General features: G+C 44.6%; 1 protein-coding gene across 1 annotated transcript in view; it reads right to left on the bottom strand.

Annotated features, from left to right (window-relative positions):
* Positions 1–247: 247 nt before the first annotated feature.
* pdxdc1 (pyridoxal-dependent decarboxylase domain containing 1) overlaps positions 248–18,258 on the bottom strand; it is a 149,021-nt gene continuing 131,010 nt past the window's right edge. The window contains exons 22-24 of the mRNA XM_034190083.1: positions 12,105–12,201; positions 6,008–6,106; positions 248–1,857 (exon numbers count right to left, since the gene is read on the bottom strand). Of these exons, the coding sequence (XP_034045974.1) occupies positions 1,688–1,857; positions 6,008–6,106; positions 12,105–12,201 (366 nt within the window). The 3' untranslated portion in view covers positions 248–1,687. The remainder of the gene's footprint in view (positions 1,858–6,007; positions 6,107–12,104; positions 12,202–18,258) is intronic.

The following is an 18,258-nucleotide window of genomic DNA, read 5'->3' on the forward strand; positions in this document are numbered from 1 at the left end:
GGGGTGTCAAGTCATGGAGTATCAAGACACTGGGTATCAAGTCACGGGGTGTCAAGTCATGGAGTATCAAGTCACGGAGTATCAAGACACTGGGTATCAAGTCACGGGGTGTCAAGTCATGGAGTATCAAGTCACGGAGTATCAAGACACTGGGTATCAAGTCATGGTGTATCAAGACACGGGGTGCTAAGTCATGGGTATCAAGTCACGGGGTGTCAAGTCATGGAGTATCAAGACACAGGGTGCTAAGTCATGGGTATCAAGTCACGGGGTGTCAAGTCATGGAGTATCAAGACACAGGGTGCTAAGTCATGGGTATCAAGTCACGGGGTGTCAAGTCATGGAGTATCAAGACACAGGGTGCTAAGTCATGGGTATCAAGTCACGGGGTGTCAAGTCATGGAGTATCAAGACACTGGGTATCAAGTCATGGAGTATCAAGACACGGGGTGCTAAGTCATGGGTATCAAGTCACAGGGTGTCAAGTCATGGAGTATCAAGACACAGGGTGCTAAGTCATGGGTATCAACTCACGGGGTGTCAAGTCACGGGGTGTCAAGTCATGGCGTATCAAGTCACTGGGTATCAAGTCACGGGGTATCAAGTCACGGGGTGCTAAGTCATGGGTATCAAGTCACGGGGTGCTAAGTCATGGGTATCAAGTCACGGGGTATCAAGTCATGGGGTGTCAAGTCAGGGCAGACCTATCTGTAATGGCCACAATTATCCCAAACATAGTTCAAATTTATATAAATTGATTGAAAATTAGGTTAGTGAATTAAATAATGGTCACCTGGTGGGATGAAAACAGGCTTTCCATCCAGCGCTCCAATCACTCGCCATCGCTCACACAGCTGAGTACTGCAGCTAGTTAGTGATTGGTGAATGTGAAAAGAGCAGCAACAGACCGACAGATTAACTTTGACTATGTAAAACTATTTTTTACGTAAAACTCTATTTGCAAACGTATAACCAGCATGAACGTCTGGAAACCATCAGACACAACAGGGTTATTCCCTAATTATACTGTAGAGAAATATTGTCATATATTAGTAATATTATAAGACTGGCAATATTTTTAATATTGTAGAGAAAATACAAATTATGTCATAAGAAGATGATATTTATTTATTAGAGAATGTGTACCTGAGGGCAAACTATTCGTTTTTTCCTCTTTCCTCTGACAGTAGTGCACTCACACTAATCCTCAGGATGCCAAAGGCCTCTGGATCCACTGGTGCCAGTGCTTATTCCAAGATTCCACAGTGTGAAGTGAATGAGAGTATGACTACCCCTGGATGACGTGACATTCCATCACAGGTTACTTTTCCAGCCAAAGCGTGTACCCATGTGCAGCTGGGTGGACTGGGAAGATACAGTATGCAGAATCACAAACCTGAAACCAAACCCTGGTCAACATATCTGTGGTATATCCAAGCTCCTGGATATTCCGGAGGAAGTCTTGGAGAACTCATGCCATCTCATGTCAATTTGAGATAACACTCTTGGCTACATCGTTATTTACTGTGACATCTTTTGTCAGTCTCGCATGGAGGTCTGCATCCACTGTACACACTGGGGGCAACCTCAAGTCACGTAGAGTAGACTGGCCCAACTCCTGGCCCAAATCATAAACGTATGACCGCTGCTTAAAGGGGGGCCGGAAGAAAATCTGCATCTGCTATCCTCAAAGGTCACTTTCAGCTCGGAGCACATCTTCATGGCTCACCACAAGAGGAAGGCTGGAGTCGGCTGGTGGTCCACTCTGCTCTGTGGGCATCTCTGTAGCTTCTCCAGTGGAACTAATTTCACTGGAGGAAAGAGACTCCACATCTGAACGCTGAAATAACTTCTGACCTGTGAAATTAAATGCAACATGACACAGAGTATCAATGTAATTATTGTGGGAACAGGTGTGGGACGTCCATTCAGACTACAGTAACTACATCACCGTGGGAACAGGTGGGGGACGTCCATTCAGACTACAGTAACTACGTCACCGTGGGAACAGGTGGGGGACGTCCATTCAGACTACAGTAACTACGTCACCGTGGGAACAGGTGGGGGACGTCCATTCAGACTACAGTAACCACGTCACCGTGGGAACAGGTGGGGGACGTCCATTCAGACTACAGTAACCACGTCACCGTGGGAACAGGTGGGGACGTCCATTCAGACTACAGTAACCACGTCACCGTGGGAACAGGTGGGGGACGTCCATTCAGACTACAGTAACCACGTCACCGTGGGAACAGGTGGGGGACGTCCATTCAGACTACAGTAACCACGTCACCGTGGGAACAGGTGGGGGACGTCCATTCAGACTACAGTAACCACGCCACCGTGGGAACAGGTGGGGGACGTCCATTCAGACTACAGTAACCACGTCACCGTGGGAACAGGTGGGGGACGTCCATTCAGACTACAGTAACCACGTCACCGTGGGAACAGGTGGGGGACGTCCATTCAGACTACAGTAACCACGTCACCGTGGGAACAGGTGGGGGACGTCCATTCAGACTACAGTAACCACGTCACCGTGGGAACAGGTGGGGGACGTCCATTCAGACTACAGTAACCACGTCACCGTGGGAACAGGTGGGGGACGTCCATTCAGACTACAGTAACCACGTCACCGTGGGAACAGGTGGGGGACGTCCATTCAGACTACAGTAACCACGTCACCGTGGGAACAGGTGGGGGACGTCCATTCAGACTACAGTAACCACGTCACCGTGGGAACAGGTGGGGGACGTCCATTCAGACTACAGTAACCACGTCACCGTGGGAACAGGTGGGGACGTCCATTCAGACTACAGTAACCACGTCACCGTGGGAACAGGTGGGGGACGTCCATTCAGACTACAGTAACCACGTCACTGTGGGAACAGGTGGGGGACGTCCATTCAGACTACAGTAACCACGTCACCGTGGGAACAGGTGGGGGACGTCCATTCAGACTACAGTAACCACGTCACCGTGGGAACAGGTGGGGGACGTCCATTCAGACTACAGTAACCACGTCACCGTGGGAACAGGTGGGGGACGTCCATTCAGACTACAGTAACCACGTCACCGTGGGAACAGGTGGGGGACGTCCATTCAGACTACAGTAACCACGTCACCGTGGGAACAGGTGGGGGACGTCCATTCAGACTACAGTAACCACGTCACCGTGGGAACAGGTGGGGGACGTCCATTCAGACTACAGTAACCACGTCACCGTGGGAACAGGTGGGGGACGTCCATTCAGACTACAGTAACCACGTCACCGTGGGAACAGGTGGGGGACGTCCATTCAGACTACAGTAACCACGTCACCGTGGGAACAGGTGGGGGACGTCCATTCAGACTACAGTAACCACGTCACCGTGGGAACAGGTGGGGGACGTCCATTCAGACTACAGTAACCACGTCACCGTGGGAACAGGTGGGGGACGTCCATTCAGACTACAGTAACCACGTCACAGTGGGAACAGGTGGGGGACGTCCATTCAGACTACAGTAACCACGTCACCGTGGGAACAGGTGGGGGACGTCCATTCAGACTACAGTAACCACGTCACCGTGGGAACAGGTGGGGGACGTCCATTCAGACTACAGTAACCACGTCACCGTGGGAACAGGTGGGGGACGTTCATTCAGACTACAGTAACCACGTCACCGTGGGAACAGGTGGGGGACGTTCATTCAGACTGCAGTAACCACGTCACCGTGGGAACAGGTGGGGGACGTTCATTCAGACTGCAGTAACCACGTCACTGTGGGAAAAGGTGGGGGACGTTCATTCAGACTGCAGTAACCACGTCACTGTGGGAAAAGGTGGGGGACGTTCATTCAGACTACAGTAACCACGTCACTGTGGGAAAAGGTGGGGGACGTTCATTCAGACTGCAGTAACCACGTCACTGTGGGAAAAGGTGGGGGACGTTCATTCAGACTACAGTAACCACGTCACCGTGGGAACAGGTGGGGGACGTTCATTCAGACTACAGTAACCACGTCACCGTGGGAACAGGTGGGGGACGTTCATTCAGACTGCAGTAACCACGTCACTGTGGGAAAAGGTGGGGGACGTTCATTCAGACTACAGTAACCACGTCACCGTGGGAACAGGTGGGGGACGTTCATTCAGACTGCAGTAACCACGTCACCGTGGGAACAGGTGGGGGACGTTCATTCAGACTACAGTAACCACGTCACCGTGGGAACAGGTGGGGGACGTTCATTCAGACTGCAGTAACCACGTCACTGTGGGAAAAGGTGGGGGACGTCCATTCAGACTACAGTAACCACGTCACCGTGGGAACAGGTGGGGGACGTTCATTCAGACTGCAGTAACCACGTCACTGTGGGAAAAGGTGGGGGACGTTCATTCAGACTACAGTAACCACGTCACCGTGGGAACAGGTGGGGGACGTTCATTCAGACTACAGTAACCACGTCACCGTGGGAACAGGTGGGGGACGTTCATTCAGACTGCAGTAACCACGTCACTGTGGGAAAAGGTGGGGGACGTTCATTCAGACTGCAGTAACCACGTCACCGTGGGAACAGGTGGGGGACGTTCATTCAGACTACAGTAACCACGTCACCGTGGGAACAGGTGGGGGACGTTCATTCAGACTGCAGTAACCACGTCACTGTGGGAAAAGGTGGGGGACGTTCATTCAGACTACAGTAACCACGTCACCGTGGGAACAGGTGGGGGACGTTCATTCAGACTGCAGTAACTACGTCACCGTGGGAACAGGTGGGGGACGTTCATTCAGACTGCAGTAACTACCTCACTGTGGGAAAAGGTGGGGGACGTTCATTCAGACTACAGTAACTACGTCACTGTGGGAAACATTCAGCCAAGCCCGAACTATGAATTTGCAGTCCAAACACCTCTGCAGTGTCCAACCAGAGGACATCTTCTAAAGTCCCAATGTATCCTTGTTTAACTCTCACACGTGTGTCCACACCTTATTTCATTTTAATGGCTTCATACATTTGCACATTTGGGCAGCATGGTGTTGAAATGGTCAGTGCATTTGCTTCCACAACCGAAGGTTCCCAGTTCCAAACCACCCGTGCCCATTCTCCATCTAATATGGAGTCGTGTCATGAAGGGCATCTAGTGCAAGACTTGTGCCACATCAATGTACAGATCCATATCTGATCAAAAAATTATTTAAAGTTGCTATAATTTTGGTACAAAGTTTGTCTGTAAAAGTAAAATTTGTCCCCAAGTAAAAAGGAAGAATCCAAAAGAACTTAAGAATGAACATTTATCTTGATTCCAGTTATTTATGAGTGGCTCTAATTTGTGTTGTTTAAATATATTTTCGATGTTTTGTGAGTCTGTGGTGGGCATGTCTGCTGTTGTGTGCTGAGGCAGCAGACAGAGTAGTGGACTCCAACAGACTCCAAAAACTGATCAGGAGGTCCAGAGACGCTGTTGGGGGGGAGCTGGACACTGTCTACTGTGTCAGACAGGAGAACGCTCTCCAAGGTATGACCAATACTGGACAATAGCTCCCACCCCTTACATGACGTCCCTTTCAGTGACAGACTCATCCCACTCAAATGCATCACAGGAAGTCATTCAGGAAGTCATTCCTGCCTCTGTCTGTCCGTCTGTACAACTCCTCCCTCTGGATGTCAGGCACCCTGATTCCACAAACTGGACTTATGTTTCATTTCCACATCCTGTTTATATTGTAGATTTGTATTGCTGTGTATTTAAAATTCTATTTCTATTGTCTTTCCTCTTGTATTTGCTGTTTAGCACTGACCATGTGGAACAAATGTAAATCCCCCTGGGATTAATGAAGTATTCTGATTCTGATTTGCCTTTTAACTAAACTTAAAATATCCTGTTTTATTCTTTGTGTTTACTGTTTTATTCTTGATCGTATTCATGTTGAAGGCGATTTGAAGCATTTATTTTAAACATTGCTAATAATGCACATGTATGAGGATGTAAGCCGACAGATCCGGTCAAGAGGGAGTTGAGTTGTACCTGGCCGTCTCTTTGATGAGGAGGTGGGTGTATCTGGTAGGGAAGGTTTGCTTGTCTGGCTCTTGGTGGAGTAAGTCACTTCTGTCGAATCCAGGCAACCTATAAACACAGTCTCATTATAAATGTTTTATACATGGAACATATACAGAGACAACAATCACAGTATGTAATTTTACACTTTTATCAAGACACGTTTAGATGATGGTGGCAGTGAGGACTATTACAGTGACAGGCTGCGAGCAGTTTAGATTAGAATGGATTAAGTTCATGTGGATCATGCATCTGATCCATCTTTGCTCTGACAATGGGACATACTGCTGAAACATAAGCTGCAGGTCAGGTTTGTTTTGGGCGCATACACTAGTGATGCCACTACAGTACGAAATTGAGCATGAACAAAAACTTTTGCAAATTATGCATAACAACATTAGAAAGCAAAGTGTGGGATTCATCAGTGTCAGTGTTTCCCAAGTAGTAGTACACGTCTGGAAGTCCACCAGGCCAATGAGAACCTTGGTCAGACCGTAATCATTATTATTCTTATTCTTATTCTTATTATTATTATTATTTCATCATTAAGGCTGCAATAATCAGAACCATGGTTTCACACTGAGTCAAAACACCTAATAAATATTTAATGACTAAACAGAATAACACTGTTATCTCAGCAGCCAGATTATCCTGCAGGACAGGTGCATGGTGAGAAAAAGCTCAGTGGCCTGCTGACTTCTTTTTAACCTTTGTAACACAGTATAGTGCAGCAGATAAACAATCCTGCAAATGGTGATAGAAGCACCAAATTCAGCACAAATACTCCTTAGATATTACTGTTTAGAAAAAACTGATTGCCCACTTGAATTTTCAATAGACAGCCAGGTAGGGGACAACTGAAGAATTACACAGGTGTCAATACTGAAAAGGATACCACATTATTTGTCTGATCACAAAGATTCCAAAAACGGATAGTTTGGACTATCTATGACTGAATGTTCTGGAGTTATGGCGTAAAAACAGCAAGAATGGTGACAAAGGTCAATTTCAGTTTGTACAGGGGTCAAATGTTAAAGTTGCTCCAATTTTGGTAAAACATAGAGCAAATTATTGCTTGAGCTAATTGGATTAATAAATGTAATAGTTTTGACTGTGCTGAATGCTTGGTCTGCAAAGATCAAACAATGTTGACGTCCATTGGATTCTGACATGTGACATATGTTACCTCGTAACGTGATAACTGAGTATGACACATGGTGCAAACTGTTCCTTTTTAAAACCCTATTAACCAATAATTTACATCACTTTTTACCAAAATTATAGCAACTTTAAATCATTTTTTTTTCCCATAAGTGTAATGTCAAAGGAGTTTATGCCGAACCTGGTGCTTCTATAACCATCACCAGTAAACCTGCATCATGAGAACACACAGCACAGGCCGGTACAAAAGGTTTACTTAGATCAGCCAGATAGCGAGGCGCTAGTCCATGGAGGATTTTGTAAGTAAATAAGAAATACTTCAAATCTGAGCTCGCACAGACAGGAAGCCAGTGGACTAAGTCCAAAATTGGGTTAATATGATCAAAGTTTCTTCTCCTAGTTGTTATTAATCTGTTACTAACATGGATTCATGTTTTAAATCTGCAGTGATCAAACCTATTTTTAAGAAATCTAACTTAGATCACAGTTCATTGAAAAATTACAGACCGATATTGAATCGATCCTTTTGCTCCAAAATTCTTGAAAAAGTGGGTTTCACAGAAGCTTGTGAATTATTCTGCTGATAATGATGGCACTTACTAATGTGGTGACCAGTCTTCTGCTGGCCATGGATTCAGATATCACCGCAGTGCTGCCACTGTGTGATATGAAATGCGATTGTTGTGTGAACCGGCGGATTTTTGCACTGCACAGTTAAAAGCATTAATGATCATTCATTTGCAGACACAGATTATTTCCTTAGCAACAGAAGATCTGGTCTGGTCAGTTAACCCAGGTTAATAAAGTATTCTGGAGCTCTCCTTCTACAGCTTTGATGGGCTGCATGGAAGTTGCAAAGAGAGAGATGTCCCCTGTGAAAGGCTTTTTATGTTTTTGGCAATGTTGCAGCCTGGGTCCTCGGTGGTGTGGTGATTTGTCCAATCAGGGCATGAGGCTTGCCCCCCAGCCCTCACCCACCCTTTCTTCCTGGTGATCAGGTGCAGTTTCACGAGTCTTTCTTCTTTCTTTTCACGTGGGGTGTGGTCTCAGTAGACCTATTTGTGTTTGTTACTGTGTTGAGACTTTGTGTCTTTTACTGAGGTGAGATTTTACTTTCTGTTGCTGTGGAGAGACTTGGTGCCCTGTTTTCCACTGGCACAAAGCAGCAGACAGCGCACAGTGTAATTAGTTGTGTCCACCCGATACGATTGTCATTTTCATGGCCAACTTGGGAGACAAAGATGAGGAGAACCACATGCACTGTGAGGAAACATTAGTAGTGGTAATTTTGCACCTAGAGAAGGCCCAGGAGATGTCCATGTTTCACGTGGCTGTGGCCTGCCTGGGTGGTCGCTATCCAGGACCCAAGGTGGTTCAATAGTGTGGTGGATACAGTGCTGTGTGGCCACAGTGCACGCTCCCAGACATGACTGTCTCAAAAACCAGCTGAACCAGCTGCACGTTAGGCATATGGTGCACAACAGTAGACCTTGTGCCTTGTCCAAAAGCATAGACAGGTAGCATGAGTGGGATTAAACCAAGGTCCACATAACGGCAGACCAGCTCCTTATCCACTGAGCTACCTGCTCAGTAGCACACTGCTTGACAGAAATCCCAGTGTGTATAGGGAGCTGAGAAAGTGGGCATGATGGCCCTAAAGGTGTTTCAAAGAGGAGTTTGATCAAATAATCTGTGAGTAGGTGAGTATCTGTGGTCTAGTGACCCTGGGCCTGTTTACAAGGAATCAAATCCCTTAATTCCTACAAACCTACATCTTGTCCCATTGCAGTTATGGTGGGCAACAGCTCAATCCTGACAGATGATTCTGCTGTACTGTCCTATTGAGTCACACACTTTGAGCAGTTGTATAAGGCTGCTCCTCCTGCTGGGACGATAGACAGCTTCAGTAACCTGATTCTGGTAACTAATGTTAGTGAGATTACAAAGTCAGTGAAAAAACAGAGGCCATGGAATCTGTGGTATTAGAGGTGAATCTCTCTAGGCAGGTGGAGATTATTCTTCTCCTGGCATTGCTGTAATCTTTTGTTTCAATCTATAATAAAGACTGACTGCCTGGATTGCAATACCTGCAGTGGTATTGCACTCGTCCCTGTGCTGTTAAAGGTGCTTTCAATGATTAGTTTTAATATGACATAGTCCCAGTTGTCTCTAAGCAAACACAGCAGTCTGGCTTCACACCTAGAAGTCAACCATCAACCACATCTTCATGCTGTGAGGACAGTGGTGGACGGTGCCACAGACGACAAACTGCCACCTATAAATCGTATTATCTTAAACATTACTGAACATAATTTCATACCTTTTCACAAGCAAAAGACCCACTTATATGGCTTGATTATTCACTCTTCCATGCTCATTGGCAGTTTATTTTGAAGTGGTTTGACAAGGCAGCAATGGGCTTATCATTATTATTATTATTATTATTATTACTTTTTTAATCTTACTAGCGGTTAGTTGACAGCTTTGTTAAATCAGAATCAGAATCAAATTTATTGCCAAGTACGTTTGCACATACAAGGAATTTGATTTGGTGTTACTAGTGCATAAACAATAAGAAAAGAAAAGAAAAAAACACTTCTATGTGTAGCAAGAAGAGTCAAATAGACAAAACTATATTCACTGTTAAATAAAATGTAATGGCATGGGGCCGTGCTAAAACAGGTGACTGCAGTACAAATGTACAGTATGTTTCAGTGCAGGGATGACCAATCTGTGCTTTATGGAAGTGGGGGAGGAAGGCAGAGTAAGTGGGGGTCTCTGGTGTTGTTTATGAATCTAGCTGTGGATGGAAAGAAGCTGTTTTTGTGTCTTGAGGTTTTAGTCCTGATGGACCTCAGCCGTCTGCCAGAGGGAAGGGGGACAAAAGGTTTGTGCCCTGGGTGAGAGGGATCAGCCACAATCTTCTTTGCTCACCTCAGGGCCCTGGAATCACACAGGTCCTGCAGGGATGGCAGACTACAGTCGATCGATTGCCTTCTCTGCTGCATGGATGATACACTGCAGTCTGCTTCTTTCCTTAGCAGTGTCAGCAGCGTACCAGGCAGTGATGGAAAAGGACAGGATGGACTCAGTGATGGCAGTGTACAAATTCACCATCATTGTTTTTGGCAGGTTGAATGAACTTCCTTAGCTGTCACAGAAAGCACATCCTCTGTTGTGCTCTCTTAATGAGAGAGCTGATGTTCAGCTCCCACTTTAGGTCCAGGGTGATGGTGATCTCCAGGTAACACAAGGACTCCACAATGGTGACTGGGGAGTCACACAGGGTGATGAGGTGGGCAGGACTGGGTTCTTTCTAAAGTCAACAACCATCTTCACTGTCTTGAGGGCGTTTAGATCAAGATTGTTCTGTCTGCACTAGGACACCAGGTGACTGATTTCCCAACTGTAGGCAGAATCATTTCCACAGAGATGAGTCCAATGAAGAATGAGCAGGTGGCCACAGCTCTCCATGCTGCACTGTCCCACCTGGAGCAGCAGGGGAGCTATGCATGGATATTATTCATAGACTTTAGCTCCACCTTTAATACCATCCTCCCCTACAAAATGGTGACCAAACTATCAGATGTGGGACTTCCACACTCAACCTTAATACAGTGCAACGTTTTTATATGGTGCTTCATTTTTATTTTTTAAATACGTCCATATGCTTCCTGATATAAGGCAGTGTTCAGCACCTTTTACAGGACAGCGATGGTAGATCACTTGGTAAAGTTTCTGGCTGCAATCAGAGCTTTCAGAAAGGTGCGGGTTCAACTCCCATGGGTAACATGTATTTTTTTGCTGCTGGGGAAAACCTGCTGTGTTTCCACATGCATGGAACTGTCGCAGCATGTATTTATTTTATTTGTTATTTATTTTTTTCTTCACACCAGCTGCACAGTGTGTAACCAAATCGTGCAGCTGGTGGCACTGTGTTCCCGTGTGCATGAACTGTCGCACCAGCATTGTGCACGCTTGCTCCAACGGGTGTTGCGCTGGAGTTGTAAGTAAGTAAGTAAGTAAATTTTATTTATATAGCACCTTTCACAGACAACAGCCACAAGGTGCTTCACAACATAAAAGCAGAGTACACCGCAGAGAGTTGTACATATTCTCACTATGTGTGAAGGAGCCTTTAGCTGATGGCAAACACATTAGCATCTTGTCTGTCACTGCTGAGATTTAGAGTCTTTTGAACCATTTGTTCTGGCTGACTGATTTCTGTTCTCTCTCTTTGTCGAGGTGTTGCTGATCTTTAATGATAGCTGGCGGTCCCCTGCCTGACCATGTTTGAAATCACTGGATGCTATAATTTTATGATGAACTGTTGGTCATGCTGCCAGCTGGACTCCTTCTTGGGAATTCTCATTGTAGGCATTAATGTTTGTTTACATGTTTGTTAATTCTTTGTTGTATTTTCTTCACCTGATTCTTGTTATTGTTAGTATGCACAAAGCAGTTGGTCACCCCCCTGAGCCTGGTCTGCTTGAGGTTTCTTCCTCAAAAATGCTTGAGGGAGATTTTCCTTACCACTGTTGCCTATGTGCTTGCTCAGGGGGGTGAGTCAGCACATAGGCAAGTGGCTTGTGAAGTGCCTTCACATGACTTTTGTTGTGAATGAACCTGTAAAAATAAACTGAACTGAACTGCACTGACACTCAGAATGCACCAGAATCCACCAGAGAGCACCATTCTTTCATTGTTCATTGTTTTATTTTTCATTCTTTTTAAGGTGGAATACTCTGAATACAGCCTATTTTGAGTTTTTACAAAATACTTTATAAGGATGATTGGGCTACTCAGTAGGACTTCTCAAAAATTTGCGGGATCCCCAACGTGCTTGGACATCACAGATGGCCTAAACCAAATAAATATGTTTTCTTGTGTTCTGCATACAGCCTACCTGCCACCAGATTAAAGGTCCTGCCATTTATGGAGCCATGAATGGGAGAGAACCAGTTCAGTACAGAGCCAACCAGAGGAAGTTGTCTCAGCATTCCCTAAAAGACACACAGACAACAAGTCAATCATTCATTCAACACAACAGTTATATTGAATTCTTCCACCTGAGTGTGTGCAAATAATAAAACATATGACACACACATAAAACACACAGGGCCAAGGATAACTTAGATTTAGTATCTAAAGCATGAATAGTTGAGCGGCTTGGTCTACTGTCACCACAACCCAGACGTGGATAAGCTGAAGGGTCAATACATAAAGGTTGAGAAATATATATATATATATATATATATATATATATATATTGACCTATACAAATCCTCTTCAACCTATATATCGAATATAGGAGGATTTGCAAATCATTGTATTCGGTTTTTATTTACATTTTCACACAACGTCCCAACTTCACTGGAATTGAGGTTGTAAGTACAGAAATTAAGTTATGTGCAATAATGTGAACTGACACAAGAATAAAAAACACCTGAAGAAAGGGAGGTGCAAAAAGGCATGGAAAGCCAAGACACCAACTGAAATCTATCTATCATGAGAAAGCAGTCCTGCCTCTTGTCAGTGCAAGTTAATATCAGGTAGTTCAGTCCCAGCTGATGGTCTATAAAAAGGTGTCTCATTTACTGAAGTGTCACACAAGAAACATCTCATGATGGGTAAAAGCAAAGAGCTCACTCAAGATATCCCCAACCTTATTGTTGCTAAACATACTGATGGCATTGTTTCTGTGAAGGCTCTCAGTTGTCCAGGTGGTTTCCATAGTAGAGACGCTTGAATCTTTGACTGGACTGGGTTGCTTGATGCGAGGACATTTTGCTTCAAATCGCAGAAGCTTCCTCAGCTAAACTACCAGAGCAAGAATTTTAGCTGAGGAAGCTTCTGCGATTTGAAGCGAAACGTCCTTGCATCAAGCAACCCAGTCCAGTCGAAGATTCAAGCTTCTCTACTACTGATGGCATTGGTTACAGAAGGATTTCTAAACTTCTGAATGTTCCATTGAGCACTGTGGGGCCATAATCTGGAAGTGGGAAGAACATCATTTCACCATAAGATGGCCACGGCCAGGTGCTCCTCGCCAGTTTTCTGACAGAAGAGTGAAAAGAATTATCAGAAAAACTGTCCAAGAGCCAAGGACCACTTGTGGAGAGAAAGTGAACAATTGTTTCAAAGAAAGCAATAAGTAATGCACTCAACCACCATGACCTGTATGCACGCTCATCACACAATACTCCACTGCTGAAGAAAAAGCATATTGAAGATCATTTAAAGTTTGCTGCACAACATTTAGAGAAGCCTGTGAAATACTGGAAGACTATAGTTTGGTCAGATGAGACCAAAACTGAACTGTTTGGATGCCATAATACACACCATGTTTGGAAGTCAAATGTCACTGCACATCACCCCAAAAACACCACACCAACAGTGAGGTTTGGAGGTGGAACATCATGGTGTGGAGCTGTTTCTCAGCAAATGGAACTATATAATTGAAGGAAGGATGAATGGAAAAATGTACTGAGACATTATTGATAAAAATCTACCAGGATGATGAAGATGAAACTAGGGTGGACATTTCAGCAAGACAATGATCCCAAACACACAGCCAAGGAAACTCTCTTAGTTTCAGAGAATGAAAATAAATATCTCTGGAGAGATCTGAAAATGGCTGCGCACCGATGCTCCCCATCCAATGTGATGGAGCTTGCGAGGTGCTTCAAAGAGAAATGGACAAAACTGACCAAAGATAGGTGCACCATGCTTGTGGCATCATATTCAAGAAGACGTATGGCTGTAATTGCTGCCAAAAATGCATCAACAAAGTATTGAGCAAAGGGTGTGAATACTTAATGTACATGTGATTTCTTAGTTTTTTTTTTATTTTTAATAAATCTGCAAAAATTAAAAAACAATTCATGCTGTCATTATGGGGTGTTGTGAGTAGGATTTAGAGGGAAAAAAATGAACATAAAATGTGGAAAAAGTGAATTGGTGTGAAAACTTTCTCTATGCACCGTCTCATTACGGGCAAAAAATTTGCAATATAAATTATTTTCCAATATCATGCAGCCCTACATCAAAGTGTCAGAACTCTATCCTAAGACAGGGAGGACCAGCGACCTAAAGACCTGGACCTGTGTTGCAAAGGTATTGGCAACTCCAAACACCTCCAGACACCTCTGTCCAGTGACTCCATAAGCTCTTCATATGAACCTCTTGATCTCAAAGGCTGAGGACCCAAAGACATGACCATCACTGCTGAGATACATGAATGTTTCTACAAGTTTCCCATTTTCACAGTATAGATACACTTTTAATAGCAGACTCTTGGAACTCACTGTTATTGATACCAAATCAGCATTAGGATCCACAGTGGTTCTGTTTGTGGTGACCCTGAGTAACAATGGGGGAAGCCAAAACAAAATCAGTTTATGCATAATTTGGACTCTGTGTTGATTTCAGAAAACACAAAATAAATTAAAAATTGTGCACCAAATTTTTTTAAAGACGTTTGTCATCCAGTTCACTTCACATTCTGGTTATTAGGCGTCTTCTGATCCAAAATATTTGGACCAAACACACACACACACACACACACACACACACAGAGCGAGAGCGACATACCTCTTCCTTGAGTTTCTCTTCATTGGCCAGTTGCAGCTGTAGCTCCGCCTCCATGATGCCCTTCCTCACAGCCTCTGTCATGTTCTCCAAAACCTGCACCACAAAATCACAATTAAAGCAATCTGACAGTGTAAACAAACTGAGCAGACTCACAACAATTAATTGTGTTGCATGATATACACAGTTGGGTGCAGTACGCATTTAAGTGACTAGCTTAAAAATATATTTTTAAATCTAATAAAACATGCATTTCCCACTCTTCTTATGAGTTTTTGTTTGTTTTTGATCATTAATAAATCAATAAAAGAAAAACTGGTAAAGAACACATCTGATTGGTCAGAAATTTTATGACGTGTGTGGGGAACAAGCTCTTGTGTGTGTATTTGGCACTGTGGCAGACGGCTGCGTCTCCAGTTTTACCTGTTTTTTTTAGCTGTTTTTCTCCTATCCTATCCTCCTGCTCTTCTCACGAAGATATTGTGTGGTTTATACATATCCAATGGATATTTGTAGCCTTCTAACGCTACCAGGAGCCAGCTTTTCACTTATTCAAGAGAGGAACTGCTGGGTCTGAAAAACAGGCTGCTGTTCCAGAGTCATTAAATGGACCAGACCAGCTAGAACCGAACCACGGGTTCCTGGACAGGCACCTCAGTGCTTCCTCTCGCTGGGTTTATTTCTTCCATGCCATTTTGACACCGTGATCCAACTTTATCTTTATGTCCGACCGTTAATGTCTGAAAAATCGCTCTTTTGCGTGCACGCATTCTGCGTTCCTGGACAGTCACCTCTGTGCTCCTTCTCACTGGCTTTATTTCTTCCATTTCTTTAAACACACATTTGACACTGTGATCCAACTTTTAACTGTGTCCGTCCATGACTGACTGCAAAATCACTCTTTTGCGAGCTGGCATGTTGTGCAAATGCTCTTATTGCGCAAGTCATTGCGTCAGTGTGCACAAGAGTGCGCCTCATCTCATCCATTAACAAGATGTTAAATCTATCATAAACATACTTTTAGAGCAGCTTATAAAGAAGTAATGAACATGCAACTGTTTTACCAAACTATTATAAGAAGAAACAGTTACCCTTTAAGCTGTTCCAAAATACGTTCTGCACTTCATGGAGCAGGAGAGACGGACAAAAAGGGTCCAGATGAAAAAGTCCTCTGTGATTCCAGAAGCGATTAGAGGTGTTTTCAACATCTAAGCTCTGACAGAAAATGATTAATCCGCTACAAAATAATTATTTTATATACAGCATCCAGGACACAAAGCAGGTGGAATTGTGAGCAAGAGGGCTGAGCCTGTCCAAAACAGCCTCTCCGGTCCTTGTAGCCGCCAAGCGCTCGGATAATGGGCTTTTAGCAGCCTCGTCCTCACTGCACACATGCCTCTAAAATCCTCGTTTGTCCTCGTAGTAACTTGCACACAAGGTGCCCCACGCTGTTGTTGCTAAATTTTGAACTTCTTGAAATTAGCGGCATGCTCAGAGATGAGCCTCGTTAGCCAAATATTCTACCTCTAAGAGCCTCTCAGAGCCACTATTCTCCCATGATTGTGAATACCTCCTCTCATACCAAAAAAAAAAAAAAAAAAATGCAACATGAATCATTATTCACTGTTCATTATTTGGTGGGTCCAGGGCTTTATACCAACAATGTCACGTTAGCAGGCATGACCTGGGTGTCGTCAGCAGCAGTATATGAGAGGACGTCACCCAGCATTCAGTCCTTTTTCCATCTCTCGCGTGGAGAGCAGAAGGCCGAACTTCTTGTCTTGCCAGAGCCTCGCAACCTTTTGTGGATGAAGCTGTGCACATGTACTCTCCAGAGGTGGCAAGACCACATGTTCTTCACTCTGTTATGCTGTCCGCTGTGGGTGAGTAAACCTGCTTACTGCAGGTGATCGACTGGTGGCGTCAGCTGTCGGTGAGCAATCCTGTTTCACTAAGAGTGAGTGATTGTAGTTTAACTTTTCCCACCAGTGTGTGCACCGCTACTGTTTGCGAGACATGTCTCACTGTAGGACATGCCACACTGTCTTGACCGCTGTGGTGTGAATGGTTAATTTGTCTCTCAGTGTTCATTACAGACCACCGGCACATTTTTCGCACGTGAGCTGCATGTCATGTCGTGCATGCCTGCGTGCCCAGTTCGCTTTGCTGCTGTGAAATTATGCTGTATTTATGCTGAGCTATAAAAGCATAGGAAACGTGGTCAAAATTTATGACAGGATAATGCAGCATGTTATCTGAACATACTGGAGGGAAATTTGCACTCATAAGCCAAGAGGCTGCACATGGGACGTACTTGGACAATCCAACATGACAATGATCCAAAACACAAAGCCAAGTCAACTTGTCATTGGGTACAGCAGAATAAAGTGAAGGTACTGGAGTTAAGCCACTCTGGGGAGATCTCAAACATGCAGTTCATGCAAGACAGCCCAGGAAGTTACAGGAACTGGAGGCTTTTTGCCAAGAAGAATGGGCAAATTTACCATCACAGAAAATAAAGAGCCTCGTCCACAACTACCACAAAAGACTCCAAGCTGTCATTAATCTTTATTTAATCAGGTTAGTCCCATTAAGATCAAAATCTCTTTTGTAAGGAAGACCTGAACAATTATAAAGTTTCCAATTCACCTAACCTGCATATCATTGATGTTAAAGGGCAAGAATGAGCAGGAATCAAGCCAAATTAGCCGGAATGGGGAAAAAAGTGAAGCACTGAGACACAGGGACAGATGTTCCAACAGCTGTGTATGAATGCCGGTCGAATATGTAGAATGTGGGTGGGACCCGCCTTGACTTGAATTGTGCACAGTCCGTGTGCATGCCCACAAATGCAGTCCAAATGCAGGTTGAACACAGCACAAATACTCAGACTGTTATCAAATTGCAGACAGAATAAGAAGAATGCACATCAACTGGCGTACAGGTGCGGTTCAAGTGCCACCCGAAGTGTGGGTGGAAGGCAAGAAAGGGGAGGGGCATGGCAGAGTGAGTGCTGTGGTCCACTATCTTTTGAAGACCTGCCATGTCACCCTGCTGGATTTCGAATGACATCCAACCTATGAACTGATGACATGTAACCTAGGGTCCACTAACGATCGCATTGCTGTAGTGCATGCACACACGTGTGGTCAGATCATTACGGCCATTAGATCACTGATGTGCACACTCATTAATACCGGTACAGCAGTTATAGCCAACAGCCCACGATGCATCACAGAAAACCCATATGCAGGACAACCTGAATTAGATGTAATGGGCCATATAGTTGATATCATACATAAAGGCAGATGTGGAGCATGACACAGCGGCTTCCTGCCCCGTCCCTCCCTCCCTACATAGCTCCATGAAGCGATCACTCCGTGGTTTGCATGTGTGTACTGGCAATCACCTAATTCTATACATAACAAACCCTCTGAACCTTGCAAACAGGTTCTATGTGCCCTGATGTG

This window comes from Thalassophryne amazonica, chromosome 16, assembly GCF_902500255.1.
Source record: "Thalassophryne amazonica chromosome 16, fThaAma1.1, whole genome shotgun sequence".
Classification (NCBI taxonomy): Eukaryota; Metazoa; Chordata; class Actinopteri; order Batrachoidiformes; family Batrachoididae; genus Thalassophryne; species Thalassophryne amazonica.